Below are 16,799 nucleotides of genomic sequence, written 5' to 3' on the forward strand. Positions count from 1 at the left end.
TGAAAGTGTATTTTTTAAATATTGTCTTACATCTTGACATTTTTAAGAAATCTGTAATAATGACACTGTTCAAAGGGGGAGATAATGCTGATAAAAGCAATTATAGGCCATTAACATTTACAATTTAAAATAATGGAGTTCCTTAATAAAAATAGTGTAATATAGGAATCAAAATTTGCATTTAAGACTGGTTCTGATACTGAGAATGCATTGTATGAGGTTAAGAATGTCCTAATAGAATATTAATTAGTTTTATATAAGTATTATTAAGAACCATAAACCAGTTGCTGTTTTTCTAGACCAATGTAAGGCATTTGATACTGTGGCACACAATATTTTATTTGATAGACTTAAAGGCATTAGGCGTAAAGTTCTAAATCCTTTAAAATCTTATTTGTCTAAAAAATATCAAAAAACCAAAGTATTATTGTTTTTAGCAGTTTATCAGTAGTTTAAAATAGATTTTGGAGTACCACAAGGTTCTTATTGTGACTCTATTATGTGTGAACACAAAGAAAACTTATTTTGTAACTTTTTCATTAAATAATAGAGGTCTTACCAAAATAGATTATTTCATTTTGCATAAATCAGATTGTAATGTGGTTTGTTTATGTAATTGTAAGATTAGGAATTGAGTCAATATCTTGGTGTTTATTTTGATAGAGAATTTGAAGTGGAATATACATATTGATTACAATACAATAAAATTTTAAAAAATTATTTATAAATTTTTTTCATTAAGACAACTTTTAAATAAAGAGCTAGTAAAAAGTATTTTCTATTCATTAGTTGAATCAATCATCAATTATCGTATTTCAATTTGGAGGGCTGCATATAAGACAGCAATAGAACCTTTGGACAAGGTTCAAAAGTATATTATTAAAGTGATTCCTTTTAAACCCAAGATATTCAGGAATGAATTAGATGGAATATATGAGGAATAAAAGACAATATCTTTCATCAAAACTAAAAAATTTCAATAATAACATTATAATGAGAAATTAGAGTTTTCAAAAATACATTGTTCCTCTTCTACATTTTTCTAGTACACAATGGAATGTTTTGTATGTTGGATGTAGATTGTTAACTATTGCTATCTCAAAGTCACAAAAATAGAAAAAACAAAGTTTTTGATAAAGGAGGAATGGATTTATAGAAATTTTCTATCAAAGATCTGTAAGGAAGTCACTGGTAAAAAAAAAAGAAAAATATAAATTTTACTGTTTTTCTTCTATTTTTAGTGTTGTAGCATATAACAATATCTATTTTTTTTTGTTAATTATTTTTAAGAGTGAATAAGTGCAAAAATACACATGTCTGTGGGGCACATTATATTTTGCCTAGCATAAATAAAATTTTACATTTATTTTGAATTATTAATACATTCTTTCTTCTTCTTTTTATTCTTCTTTTAGTCTAATAGAAGTATAAAAAAATATTGAATTTGCACTTTAATTGGCAACTATATGTGCAAAATGGTTTACATGATACAATTTTTGACCATTCTTATAATTCTGATAATCTAATCACAATTATCAAATCAAATGGCATCTCCCAACAAATTAATAATCCAAGTAATCTTAAAATTAACAATAAGCAATGTCGGCAATATATATCTTTTGAACAAAAATATTAAATTCAGAACCCCAATTTATCAATATTCACATATTCTCTACAACTCAATATTTTTTTTAATTGTGGTAAACGTGTTCTAATCTTAATTTACATTAAATATGTCAATGTAATAACCCAAGATAATTATGAAAATAAAACTTGAAAAACAGTGTGTAAATAGTTTTAAGATATATTTTTATTTATTATATTATGAATTATTGAATATACTTAATATATGGAATTTACTTAGTATAAATTTGAGCAAATTCAAAGCTATTAAATAAATGATCTCTTATATCTAATATTTCCTTAGAATATAGTTGATTTGTAGGAAGCAAATGTGTAATTTGATTCTAATTTGTCCTTTTATATTTTCAAATTTGGGCATATTTCATTCAACCGCCAGAAATAATAATAATGCATTTATTTATTGTCTAAAACAATTTACTTAAATAATTTTGTTTATTTAATTGTACTGCTTAGGTTATCTTTGGCATCCAACAAATATAAACCTATTTCTGCAAAAGGGTGCCGAAAATTTAGTTGTAAATTTGAGAAGTACATAATCAGTATTCTTTTAATATAAAAAAAGCAAATAATTGTTCAACAGTTTGTTGTTGAGTTATTGTATTATTTTATTTAGTTTAGTAATTTGTCATTTATACTTGACCAAATTGACTGAATTGATTCAATTTTCTAAATTATTGTAATTTAACAATGAATATTTCTCATTGTTATAGAGAAGAATAGATCGAGAGGAGATTAGAAGGCGCCTAGCAATGGGAAATGAAGATGACTATTATTCAGACAGACCTGGCAGAAAACCCAGTTTGCAAGCCAGATTACAAAGTGGTAAGATATGGTAATTTAATACAAAAATGAGGTTTTCATTATGGTAATATTGGTAACTCTTTCTTATAACTGAGTAATATTTAATATAGTTTTAAATATTTTATTGCATCTTTGTGAAAATTCAGTTTATTTTTTTCTACATTCAAAAAAATTTAATTAATACACTATTAATACTTATAATAAGTTATATTTAATATAACTTATATGGTGTAAACTGACTTGAATTATGCAATGCCCGGTTTCTTATCTAGATTAAAATGGAAATTTTATTATTAAATTCAAGAATTTATTTATTTATTATTTATCTTTTACCAATAAATTAAATTTAGTACAAATTATTGTGATTAACTAAATACACTTAGATAACCCTGTAATTAGTGCAATTATTTTCTTGTATTATAGAGAGACAATTCTAGATTCTCCTTTACTAGTCTGCTCTGTTTTAGGAATGAATCTTCAAATCTGTTTCATGAACGAAACTGTATCTGACAATGAGAGTCCGTCGTCAGATAATGAATGCCCACTAACCAACCCAAAGCCAACAAAAACCTCCAGGAATAACCCACAATTACAAAAAAGTGGAAGTGGAAATGTTTTACAACCCGCTCAGAGGCCTGCTACTTTGGCTTTGCAGCCTGCACCACCACCACAATTAGGTAAATATATTTTACAAATAGCGCTCCAGAGACTGACAATTTTTTTAAAGAAAATGCCCTTTTTTTAAGTTATAAATAAACGTTTGCTTTACCTGTTTTAAATGGTACACTAATTTACATCTATTGTAAACTATGGATTGTCTTTGCTGTCTTTTTAAATATTTAATTTTACCATATTTACACTCACTTTGCTTCTTAGCAGGTAACTTCACTCACTTCTTACTAATTACTAACAATGGTGCTTATACTCTAATTACAATGGGTTAATTACTTTAACCTATTGTATCAACACACGACGATCGAACTCATAACTAGCGACAATAATACAGGTAGTTTTAACTGGGTTTAGAGTATAAGGGTACTTACGGTCACTAAAACTATAAAGAGAGAAAGAGAAAATCTCGTCTTGGGTATTAGGGATAATAGGGAAAACTTCCGTGAGCAACTTCTCACTCCGATCGCGACTACGACTCACGACTCGATTCACACACTACTTCTCGACGACAGTGCCTCAACTCGACTGTGTACTGCAACTCTTGGACTAGTATTTAGCCATCAAGAGTCCGGAGAGAGAGAGACCCATATTAGGGTTTAAAGAATAAAAGGAATATGGGTAACTCGTGACCCAACCTGAATTCTACAACAACTGAGATCGACTGTGTAACTAAATTTTGACTGTGTGACATTTTTACCAGCTTGTTTTACTTAGTGGGTGTAAAGATGTTCAATAAGTGCATCCTTCATCAACAAGGGATGTGAAAACGGGCTTAAGACCTAAGAGTTTCTTGGCAATTTATGAGTTATATTTGTTTTCTTTAAAAGTTTGAAGCGTTTAAAAGTAACCACTTTAAATTGATAATTATCTGACCTGTGGGAACCTTCTAGGGTTCGATGATGTCCTTAAAATTATGAACATAGACCAATTAAAAATAAATACATCTCGATGACAGAAAAGGGTGTTGTTGGGTTATTTGCCAACAATATACTTTGACAAAATGTGCCAAGTTAACATGTGAAATTTGAAAATTTAGGTGGCGCAACTTCAGAAACTGATTTCTTCACTAAACAAGCTCGCCTTCAAACGGAAGCGCGGATGGCATTGGCCCAAGCGAAAGAAATGGCCAGGATGCAAATGGAGGTAGTTGCAACGATCAATTTTATTTCCTTGGAGCCAGTTTTAATGCAAATATCCTTTCAGATTGAAAAACAGCGCCAGAAGAAGTCCCCGATAACGGAAATGGTCAGAAACAGTTTGGAAAAAGTGGGAATACCCTTCCCGGAAGAAAAACGTAGACTGTCGAGACAAATCTTAACCGATATGAACGTGGCTCAGCTGCAAGTGATCGTGAACGACTTGCACACCCAAATTGAGACCTTAAATGAGCAGTTGGTTAAATTTCTGATGAATAGGGACGATTTACACATGGAACAGGACTCTATGCTGGTTGATATTGAAGATTTAACCAGATATTTGTAAGTTTATCGCTAGTAATTTATTTTAGTTTATTAATGAGATAATATTCTCTCAGGGGTGCCAAGGAGCAAGTATTAAAAGAGCAACAACTAGCCCCGACTCCTCAAAACAACAATTTGTTACCTCCACCCTCGCCGGCTCCTTCGTCTCCATTAACGACCTTAAATAATACAGTTAGGCCTCATTTAAATAGGATAGCAAGCTTAGTAAAAAAGTAACAACCCTCCCCGTCCTTGTAAAATGTGTAAATATCATTTTGTTTTGGATGTGTAGTTGACCTATTTGGCTTTTGCATAGCTTAGTGGGTAAGTTGTTGAATTGGTAAATCACTTAAGGTAGATTAGGATAATCCGTTTGATGATAATGAATTTTTTGACTGTGCTTATGATTTTTTGTTTATAGTTTGGCTTGTAATGGTATTGCAAAGTAGTAATATGGTAAAGAATGTTACTAAAAAGTATTCTGAAAAATAATTCGAAATAGTATTTTGGGGCTTATATAAATTCTATCAAAATTTAAACCAAAACATATTTGTTTTTAGCTCCTAATTCTTAAAATAGTTATTTATGTAACAAGTGTGCAAAATGATGTGTAAAATGATAAAAGGGGATTTTACACACTGTAACATACAAACATTTTTGTATTACCGAACAAAGCAGTAAAAAAAATTAAAAATACTAATTTACTTTACGTATTAGTGCGTAAGACAACGTAAAGAAAAATTTTGACAAATTATAAAATGAATGTAAAATAAACATCAAATTCCTGTTTTAAAATTTAAAAGTCAAACCCTGGAGAGTGTGTAAAGTGAGTAGTTTACGCACGATAGTAGAAAAATAAAATTACATTTTCTAATATATAATCACAAAGTGCTATGGTCCAAATCCGCGGAAATACAGCTAATAATTTTGTTCTATTTTCAATAGGACTTAGTCACTATAGATGTCAACCAGCTTATTTAAAGATTCCGCACAATACGGATAGTACCAGAACTGGTTGATTGGTTGATTATTTGAGTGGCAAAAAGAAATGTTTAACTCTTTGAGGTACAGAAAAAATGGTAAAAATTTACCCAAGTGGTACAAAAAAAAATGTATTCCTATTTATAACAAAAAAACATAAAAACTAATTCAAGGTGCTCTAAAATAAAACATAACATTGAGAAATATCAAATTTTTTACTTTTTTCTTTAAAAAACGCATGGTACATATCGCCCCCTTAATGCAACAACTAGATAACTTAAAATTCATAGTTTTGAGAAAATGCAGTTTAAAAATTCAAGCCGCGAAAAAAATACACCTTCTAAATAATAAAAAAATGTTTAACTTTTACAAAGATATAATGCATATTAGGCTATAATTTGGTGATCTAGAATACAATAAAATTTTTATATTTTTGAAGAATTTGATAAAAAAAGAGAGAAAAAGTTGAGATATCTAGTTGTTGCTCCACATTTATTGAACAAAAAAAGATATCTAGTTATAAATACCTACTTGCCAGTTAAACAAAAAAACATCCATTGAATTAAACTTTATTTGATGAACAAATTTAGGATAACGGTAAAGTCCGCTACTCAGGATCGGTGATGAGTCGGTTTGATGCGCTGATTCACAAATTTTTACATTGTAAATATAGGATGAGAAATAGCAATGATTTGCGAATCAGAGCGTCAAATCGGTGCATCAATGAATAGTGAGTAGCGGGTTTAACAAAACAGTAAGAAATCCACTACTTAAATGTCATTATCACTTATGTCACTATCGGAATCTTCTATGTTTTGAAGCGTTTTACGTGAATTTCCTTGAAATGGGAGATTTTCATAAAATCTTTTATACTCACTAGGAAGGGCTGGAGGATTCATTTTAAACAATGACATAAGGTCGTCATATTTTTCTTTCTTAAGAGGTAGCTGATTTTTATACAAGGGCTCTAAAGTATTGTTTGCAGAAGATATACGTGTTTTGCGATTGCAGTTTAGTCGTCTGAACTCACCATCGAAATCTTCTTTAAAGTGAATGATAAAAGGTGCCGATTTTGAAAAGTTTAGCCAACAAATTTTCTGCCAACTAACCACCTCACGGCTTTCATCTTCTTTTCTGAAAATTAACTTTCGGTCTGCGTAACTTTTCCAGTTAAGAATTTGTTTATGTGTTATATTGTGAACCAAATATGGCTTATCACCTCTTCTTCTTGCGCACCGGGCTATAGTTTTATCATCTTCAGGCCAGTTTGCTTTTCGAACTCTCTTTAGTTCTGTCGATATAGCAGAGTGCATAGAATCGCACTCCATCTCACTTTCATGTCCCACGACAAGAAACTTAAGATCGATTGTTTCGAGAGTTGGAATTTCCTGAACTGCTGTTAAACACATTGCTGCGACATATTTATTAAGATGTTGTCCTCCACATCTATCACTGTAGCGAATAATGCTTTTAACATTTTCAGGTAATGATTTAAAATAGCTGTAGAGGCAACTGGCAATTTCGCAACTTCCGCGCTTGCCTTCAACTTCACTCCACATGTTGCAGTCTCCTTGTTTAGACACAACATTATAGATAGTAAAATTAAAGGATTTCAATCGCTGTTTATAGAACAACGCATTATTTGACGGATCATTAGGAGTCATGAGAACTTGTTGGAGATCAAAATTGCAGCATAAAATGTTGCTGTTGGAGCTTTCAGCTAACGCCTTGTCCGACCTTTTTTCCTGGCGAGCCTTTTCTTTGGCAGCTAGATCTATAATTTCAGTTTTTATGCTACCAGGTGTATTGTAAGTCATACATGTGCGACACTAATCCTTTCTCGGCCGGAAAAAACCCAGGTTATATTCTTCACAAAATATCTTTCTGTAGGCTGAAGAAGTTGCAAATGGCAGATTATTCTCTAAACACTCGTTTTTATACATTGTGTACATAATAGTAATATTAAGATCAGACTCTAAATATTTCCTTTGAGTTTTTTCTCGACAATAATGCGAGGCCATGACAGGAAACTTTTCAATATGTTTTCTTACTCCTTCTAAAACTTCAGGAGGTGTGGCATTCTTTAGACCTTTGCCCCTTTTATCCTTTGAAGTAATATTTCCTTCCATTCGTTTTTTCATAGCGATATCTATAGCACTCCTTTCCGTATTCCCAGAGTATTTATAAACATGGTCTTACAAACTTGAATCTTTGCTTCAACGGTAGGCAAGAAAAAGATAATAGTATTTTATTAGAATTTTCTTTGGTTGTCCATTTTTTTGCTATTTTTTCTGTGTTGCTCTGTATATAATTTCTTTGTTGTTCGTATGAATCAAGCTGATAGTAACTTTGAAAAATTTTGAGACGATCATCGTGGGTTAATTTGTTACTGCATTTTCTTCTATATTTTGCCGTGCACGGATCCTTTAATGACACTCCAGGAACGTATTTTCCTCTGCTGGAGATATAACTTTCGCCATGCTGTCTCCTTTTTTTGGAATATTTTTTTCAACTCATTTGGATTCCTCTTCCTCTTTCTAGATTTTTGGGTTTTCGAAGGAAATTCTTCCATACCTTCGAGTTGTATGTCTGTTGTCAAAGTCGAGTTTTCAATACCTAATTCTTCTTCAGATGTTTCACCTGAAGAACTTGGAACATATTCTGAAACCTCGGGTGAAAATGGTTCTATATCTGACTCCAAATTGTATGATAAAGGAGAACGTTGATTACTGGGACCAGGCAAATTGTCATTATCTGAAAAAATAAGATGTATTGCTAAGAGGTAAATTCATCCAAAAAGTATCTGCAGAGGTTTTGATATTATGCAAAAAAATACCTGCAGTCTGTTGCGCATTAGAATAGGGTTCGCTCTGCGATATTGATGTGTTGTCTATAACATTCACAACCTTTTGTCCATCGTTTACTTCTGGCTTGGGTTCTTCTGAAGGAAAAACAGCAAATACAATAAGATAAGGTACTGTACCCAGACGTTGCTATGAAAAAGTGTCGAAAATTAGTTTTTGAAATAAAGCCAGAGACAATTAAAAACATACACCCGATTTTCGTTTTAATATAAATAGAATATCTCGCAAACTTCTAAAATATAAAAAAATAATTAATGGGTTTAGACTAACATCCATAAGGCGAGCCTTTTTAACCGAGTTCGTATCTCTTAATTTGTAAAACCCTGCTACAACTGAAAAAAATGAAATACACTCATTTTATGTATTTACATAACCTCACTTTCTGGCTTTATTTTATTTGTAAGTTTATTAAAGTTAATTATCACATACCTTCAATATTTTCTGATTGCCGACGTAAAATTTCTAACATATTCTTTCCTCTTGACGTCATTTTTTTTATAATAAACCACTTTAAAATAATTGTTTTAACACTGATAAGGCACCTGTTGTTTCAAACACACCACTGGATATTTCACACAGATCGAGAAGGTACGGCGAATAACTTAAATAACACTAGGGCAACAACTAGGTATCTCAAGATGCAGAGTTTAAGTATTACATTAAGTGGTAATATAAGTCAAATCGACGAGTTAAAGAATGTAAATTTTGTTTGTTTTGGGAGTTATATATTTTTTGCCACTGTGTAAGTAAAGACTAGTCGCAGTGTAGAAGATATCTAGTTGTAGCATTGAAAAGAGTAAGCAGTGTATAAGGGTATACTTAACTGAATAACTCAAAATGTCTAAAATTTAAGTTATCTAGTTGTTGAATTAAGGGGGCGATATTTTGACCCACCATACCACTGCCTAAAGTTATTTTGTATGGTAGGACTGAAAACAAGACTTGTTCTTTCCCAAACATAGGGGAACTTGACACACGCTGCAGGTCCAGTTTGTGCGTATTTCAAATTCCTTGGAACTACAGACTGCACATATTCGTCTACTGGTTCGTACTGGCTGATGTGTACTTTGAGTAAGTCTAATCGTTTCTGGTTGGGAAGGTTTCCTTTTTTTGATGGGAGTTGGTAATGGTTTTTCGGTACTCTGTAATGATGTTACCAATTTGTCAGCAACTAGATGTTCTATAATATTCAAACGAAATTCTTTCATGTTCATTTTAGGCCCTTCAGATAACTTGTAAAGCACGTAAGCATTAACAACAGCAGCATTAATAAAGAAAAACATGATTCTATGCCACCATTTTTTGTTTTTTCGGTCGAGGCCGTAAACTGCCCTCATTTGGTCAAATTTGTCTATTGAGTTCATATGTTTATTGTAATCAGTCAGCGCTATTGGGCAAGCTATGTTTTCTACACTGCCGTCTTTCGCTTTTCTTTTGACCTCAGTTTTGTCATCTGGGTTGTGATAATTTGAAAGAAGGTGAACTGTTCTTTTATCGCGCCATTTAAATGCTGAAAGTCCTGTAGAACTCACGTACAAACTCACTAGTCACAGTCAACTCTGTGCATTGCTTTATTTTCCAGAAATTGGGGCATATTTTTTCTGGGTATGTCTAACAGTACCACAGGCATATAACTTTTCTTGATACAGTTGATTCATTAGGGCTACATTTGTAAAAAAGTTATTTAAGAAAATTTTATGATACCTGTGTTTTAAATTTTGTGTCATCTGAAGCACTACTTTGGTACCCAAACATTTTTCTGCAACAGGACCGGTTTTGCCACAATATATTTCAAAATCCCAGCAATATCCAGTGCTGTCAGCTATCATCCACACTTTATAGCCTCTTTTCACTGGCTTTGCAGGCATGTATTGTTTGATCGTAGATCGGCCTTTAAATTTTATCACAGACTCGTCCACTGATAAAAATTCGTGAGGATGCAGACAGGCTTGAAAGTTGGATTTCAACATTTCTAAAAATGGTCTTACCTTATATAATTTATCAAAATTATCGGAATTTCGGTTGGGCATGAAGTTGTTATCATTAAGATGTACATTACTTAGGAGCCAACCAAAGCGATGGACAGTTATTAGTCTACTAATATAGGGATCATGTAAAATTGGATCTGTACTCCAGTAATCCCGATATGACAGCAGCTTTTTGATACCCATTAGTAAATTTATACCAATAAATGTACGCATTTCTACACTATCGGTGGGCTTATAACTTTGGCCGGAATTGTGAAAAGTTTGCTCTGCGTAGAGGTTTGTTTGAAACACCATATGTTCGACAATTTTGTCTGAAATCAGAAGTTTAAAAATATTATGTGGTGTCACCCTATCTAGTTCCTTTTTGACTTGGGCTAGTCCTGAATATTCCATAAATTGGACAGGTGGAACCGTTTTATTATTCTTACTCCACTGTATTTTGAATAATGTTTTTAATTCGCTCAGTGGAATAAGGTCTTCAGGGTCCCATTCCTCCGGTTCTTCAGATGATGATATTACCATATTATCCGTTCTGATAAATTATTTGTGATTTCTGGCTCGTCTACATAATTTCCATTACAACTATTAATTACAAACATTATCCGAGTCGATATCTGATGGAATGCCTACAAATTCACTGTCCGAATTTTCAATATTCTCAATTTTATTATAAAGATCCTTTTCGGTCAAACCAATAAGCTTAAAAGGTAATGGTTCTGGAAATCGGTCACTTGTCATATTTTGCTCCTACCTAAAAAAAAACCTTACTTGTATGGTGGGACAAAATTCAACCCATAGTTAAAAATACAGAATAAAGAAGTAAGTAACTCAATAATTTCAAGTTATTTAGTATAAAACTGTTATATAAAAAGTATATAAAATATTTTTAACAAAAAAACAATAAAACTTAGACGAATAACCACTTGAATCACTAGGCACAATCAAGCGACATCTGCACTTAATACGTTTAATCTCTAAGGCTTATATGATCATATAGTCAGAAGATTTAATAAATAAACTGACGTACATTACTGGGAAAAAAACAATTGTAGATGGGTTAAATTTTGTCCCTAAGTACTTCAAAGAGTTAACGAGAAATTTCGTGTACAAATTTGGCAGAATATACATTATGTTCTTTATTAACAACCTGAATATTGACATGCGAAATTTTCAATGTTTTATTGAGCACCAAATGCATATTTTATTTAAGAGTTTTTATTTCCATATTGAATAAAAGAAGAGAATATACCTGGATAAGAATATTGATCTACTTGGATGGAATTTTCTTTGATAATAGTATTTTCTTTGTGCTTTTACTCCTTTTGCAATGCCGTTATAGCAGCCTCGTAACGAGATAAATCTTTTTTTGAAAATATTAATGCCTTACATGTATCAGGACTAATCTGTTAAAAAACTACTCGATTGTTCATATTGAAAAAGTGTGAATCACTTGGTTTGTTTTTCTTTATCATTTTACGTTAAGTTTGTAGTGTCAATATTTTGTATAAATAGTAAGGTATAAATCAATCTGGTCTAAAAGTTGGCCTTATTCCAGGCATCCAACCTATAATATTAAACTTTCTTTCAAACATGAATTTAAAGACAGTTAAAGTACTAAGGTTGGGTGAACTTTGGCTGGACTCTTAATGTCTGATGATAAAATGTCTGTTCAAAATCCATCATCTCATAAGACTATTACTTGATTAGAATGATATTAAAAACAAGTTTTTTTAGACCAGATTAACTTATTAGGAATAACAGCTATCAAATCTTTAATAAACATCTTGTACATGACTTAACTGAAAGTTATAACCTAACAATTTGGTGTGGTTTGTGAGCTGGTACGTCATTGAGGGTTAGTCAAAATCAAAACTTACAAAAAATGTAATCGACTTAAACGTTCTAACATTGAGTGTTTATGCCCCTTAATTTAATCACAACTCTCATTCAACTTAATTGAAATCCTATGATTAAATATTAAAAAATAAATGACTAAAAAAAAAATACAAATAACCAACATCTTGTAATTAGTAATAGATACTGCATCTAGTTTATTTGAGCACAGTTATCTCTTATCTGTATATTAACAGCGTTTGGTGAAGTCGGGTAAAACAAATAGTATTTTCCTAGGAAACGCACGTTTCTTGCCCTATGTATAGTTACTTAAATTTAACTGTAAGTTATACATACATGTTATATGAATCTCATATACACAAAACAATTAATATAAAATTACTTGACGTTTCGTGATTACTTGTGAAAGCTGTTGATTGATGATTTAGTCGTATCCTATACAAATTAATTATTTTGCTATACTAATTCTTATTTTGAATGTTAATAAATGTCCTTGGGTCACAGAGTACATTTTAGCATTATAGCTGTTTTGATAGAGTTTAGCGGTTAAGTAAGTTCATTAGTGATATTAATTTATTTTTGTATGTGTCCTGAAATTGGCATAGTATCTTTATGCTAAAAAATGTCCGACGTGTAAATAAACTGTGTAGGAAAGTAGTTGAAATTAGTAGAGTTTGTACAAATGCAGTATTGGCACTATTTTTTTTTCAATTTTATGGTTTCTGGAGGATCGTAAAAAATATATTGGCAAGCCTAGTAATATTTTCAATACTGCATTTAGAAAAATACTTACAGCTTTTACTGTAAGATGTAGTGGTTGTAATTAATTAGTAAATAAATTACATGCATCACTTATAGTACATGATGATTGTTCGCCCCTTAATTAGTGAATCTCATTTTATTATTTATTTAAAAACGTGTATAAAATAACGTTTCGTCTACAATACTTTCAGTGCCATAAAACGTCTAAAAAATATTTAATAACAGTTAATTCCCTTAAATAACATGAATACTTGTTCCGTATCGTATTTTTAAGACTGTTTTGTATCCAAAGAATTCTAATATTATTTTATTCGAGGTATTGCCTCGAGGCAGAAATGGTTGAAATTTTCAAAAAATTGTATTTTTAAGTATTATTACCTATTAAAAATAAGTTTGTTTCCCGACCCTATACGTATTTAAGTATACCATATATAGTTAAGACCCAATCTTTGTGAATAAAACTGCTTGAGTAAAATTTCCAAAGGCATTATGTGTTTTATTTAAACCACCATTACTTTTAAAGAGAAGTCAATGATGCTTTATTGCCGTAAATAGTCAAAAAAAAAATACAGTAAACATTTTTAATAGCTTGTGTGTTATTAAAACTACACATAAGCTTAGAAGCTTGTCGTCTCTTGAAAAAAATCCTCAGTGGAGTAAAATCTCAAGTGGAATCCTACTAGTTAGCACTCTTTTCAACTGCCTCTGAAAATTTTGAGTGATTTTAGGTTTTTTACATACTTGATTGGCTACCTAATCATGAGCTGAATTGCTTGTTAATGTTGTGTTTGGTTCACTCTTAAGCATATACAAATATGGAAGAGTTAAAATCTTTTCTGTAACAACAAACTGTGAAAAACAACATGAATTTCGAGAATAGCCTCATAGATATGAATTGAATTAAGTAACTGCTGGCATTACTGCAGAAAGCAATTAACCACTAAGGGTAAAATGCAACAAGTGAATTAAAACAGTGTCTTGCCAACATTAAGTCAAGTTGTTGAACACTGTTCCTGACAGCATAATAACCGCTTAGACATCAGAAGAGAACAAGGAAAGAAAAAAACATACTTAGGATCAGCATTATGCATATGGCTTTTCAACTTAAAACTTTTAGAGTAGACAATATACAATACAAGTACAAAAAAAACATATAATATGTTTCAAATACAAATATTAAAGTCAAGTTTTCAGTCCAGACCGATTATCAAGAATTCCTCACATAAAGAAGTTATATGGTGACGAAGCTACCAGAGACTGAAATATTATTTTTACATCATATGAATAGGCAGTTTATTGAATAGACTTATACCCATATAGCGTAGATTCTTTTCAAACAGTGCTAGATTGAGATCAGGCACTTGCAAATTGGTAATAAATCTTGTGTTATATTCGTGAATCTCTGTCTCCTTCGCCACCATAGCCGCAGCTCTGTTCAAGTTTTTCTTAACATAATTCAATATTCCTAGTACATAGAGGGCGGGAAGATGAAAATATTATATTTTTTGAATATGTTTCTGCAAGAATACCCAGCAATATTGAAAAAACCCTAGTCATATTAGAATTAGATGCTCTCCAAAAAATAAGTCCATTTTTTATGTGCGATACAAAATGAACAAAGTAATACGGCAAAACAGTATTTTGGTTAGAAAAGTCTTTAAGTTTAGAACACAGGTGATCTATGTGAGGGTTCCAGTTTAAAGTCAATGTGAAATCCTAATAGTTAATGAATAAAAACTGCTCTATCTGTATTTAAACGCATTTTGTTTTTAAGAAACCAATGTTCCAATGCACAAAGAGCAACACGCAATAATATTATTTCACTGAAAATTATCAATACAAATACATAACCAAATCTGTTAGGATATGACCCTCAAGCTCAGCAATCTGAGATCTATTACTAAGGTAAGACTAACCAAACACTAACCAAGCTCCTAACTGTAATGCTTGCAATTTAAAAGTAGGAGTGAATGATTTATTAAATCAAAAGTCTTACATAAGACTAATGCATTTTTTACATAGGTATCTATAAAGTTGTTCCAAAAATGGCATACCGCAACGCCAGTGTACCCTACCCTTGTACCCTTAGTAAAACCGTGCTGACAATCTGCAAAACCCTCACATAAACACCAAAGAGAATTGATTTGCTCAATCATTTTTGAGCCTGAACTCAGTAGAGAAACGGACGATAATAATTGTCAAAGAACTATGTTTTTTACGTAAGGAAATTACTCTGTTATCTTAGAAATTTACGGAAAGGTGCCCGACTCAGAGATATATTGTTATATAAACTGTGATTTTGTTGCTATTAATAATTACCTTGCTAGCATGAATTGGGACTGCTTTTGATCAGCAAGATATTACTATGCATTGATATTTTTACAATACTCTCTATTTTGCGAGATGATATGATTTTGACGATATAGAGATGTTTGTTCTCATTAAACATCGTAATTCATCTAATTTTCCCACTTGGTTTAGTAGAAAATTACAGAATCTTGTTATTCAAAAAAAAGTTGCTTACACAAAATTAAAAAATAGTAAGGATTTCATGGATTATGTTAATATTATGATAATTTTTCAACTTTGAAGAATCAGGATGAATGTTTTAGTTCATATAGATATGGATATTTCTCATGATCCTTCTTCATTCTGGAAACATATTAATAAATTACGTAGATGTGATTCATACCTCAATAGCATGCATTGCATATGGAAGTCGAGGTTGCCGGTAATGGTCAAGATATTCTGAACTCTTGATTACAGTCTGGATTTAAATTGCATTTCTGATTCTTTGTTAGAAATATTTGATGAAATTTTACGCGTTCCTAATAAAAACTCTTTTGGCCTTATGGTACCCTCTCTGTTTTACTTAAAAACTGTGTTTGTACTCTCGAGTAAGCCTCTGCATCACCTTTTCAAACTTTGCTTGACATCAGGCAAATTTCCTGATTATTGGAAGGTAAGCTTTTTAACACCAATTCATAAAAATGGCGGTAGAACTGATATTTGTAACTATAGAGGTGTGTGTATTCAGTCTTTAGCTCCTAGCCCTTTGACAGGTTGTTTTCTGTGCAATTTTCATGGCACTGTAGGCGATTGCTTAGTGAACTTATTGACTTACCAGTATAATTTGATCGGGGCTTTTGAAAGATCTGTACAGGCTGATCGTTTGTATACGAGTGTAACAATTCTCAAAGGCCTTCGATAGGGTCGGTCATGATCATTCAGCTATTTCAATTGGATTTAAATAATATTGCTGAGTGGTGCAATAGCAATACTCTGGAACTAAATGTTAAGAAGTGTGTAGGTATTTCGTTTGGTCCTTCTAATAAAATTATGATCAATACATAATCACCAATAATGCTCAAGATCAGTTGATACAGTCAACGATTTAGGTGTTCTTTTCGATGCCTAGCTAACATTTTTAGTCCTAGTTTTATCAGTAGAAATAGTATACATTTTTCACCTAACTCGAGTATGCGTTGGGGCTATACAAAGAAGATTCGTAAGATCCTTATAGAGCTATTGCATTAACATTTTATAAGATCTTGAATGATTTATATCATTGTCTTAGTACCTTGGAAGCAATTCCTTTTAACACCTGTCAAAGAAGGGTCAACTCCTCTACGTTTCGTTTACCTTTGCATTCGGCCAACTATGGGTTTTTTCTCCACTTACTAGGACATTGCGTTTCTTCAATGAAAATAATTTGGATCCATTTTCCAGCGGCTTACGGTGATCCAGATAAAAAATGGTCAATCAATCAGACT

The 16,799-nt window shown here is 31.6% G+C and overlaps 1 protein-coding gene across 2 annotated transcripts in view; it reads left to right on the plus strand.

Moving 5' to 3' along the window:
• LOC126735738 (uncharacterized) overlaps positions 1–13,483 on the plus strand; it is a 508,234-nt gene extending 494,751 nt beyond the window's left edge. For both annotated transcript variants that reach the window (XM_050439822.1, XM_050439824.1), the window contains 5 exons: positions 2,355–2,466; positions 2,913–3,122; positions 4,154–4,260; positions 4,321–4,595; positions 4,652–13,483. In XM_050439822.1, the coding sequence (XP_050295779.1) occupies positions 2,355–2,466; positions 2,913–3,122; positions 4,154–4,260; positions 4,321–4,595; positions 4,652–4,814 (867 nt within the window). In that variant the 3' untranslated portion in view covers positions 4,815–13,483. The remainder of the gene's footprint in view (positions 1–2,354; positions 2,467–2,912; positions 3,123–4,153; positions 4,261–4,320; positions 4,596–4,651) is intronic.
• Positions 13,484–16,799: the final 3,316 nt, after the last annotated feature.

Source organism: Anthonomus grandis, chromosome 4, assembly GCF_022605725.1.
Source record: "Anthonomus grandis grandis chromosome 4, icAntGran1.3, whole genome shotgun sequence".
Lineage (NCBI taxonomy): Eukaryota > Metazoa > Arthropoda > Insecta > Coleoptera > Curculionidae > Anthonomus > Anthonomus grandis.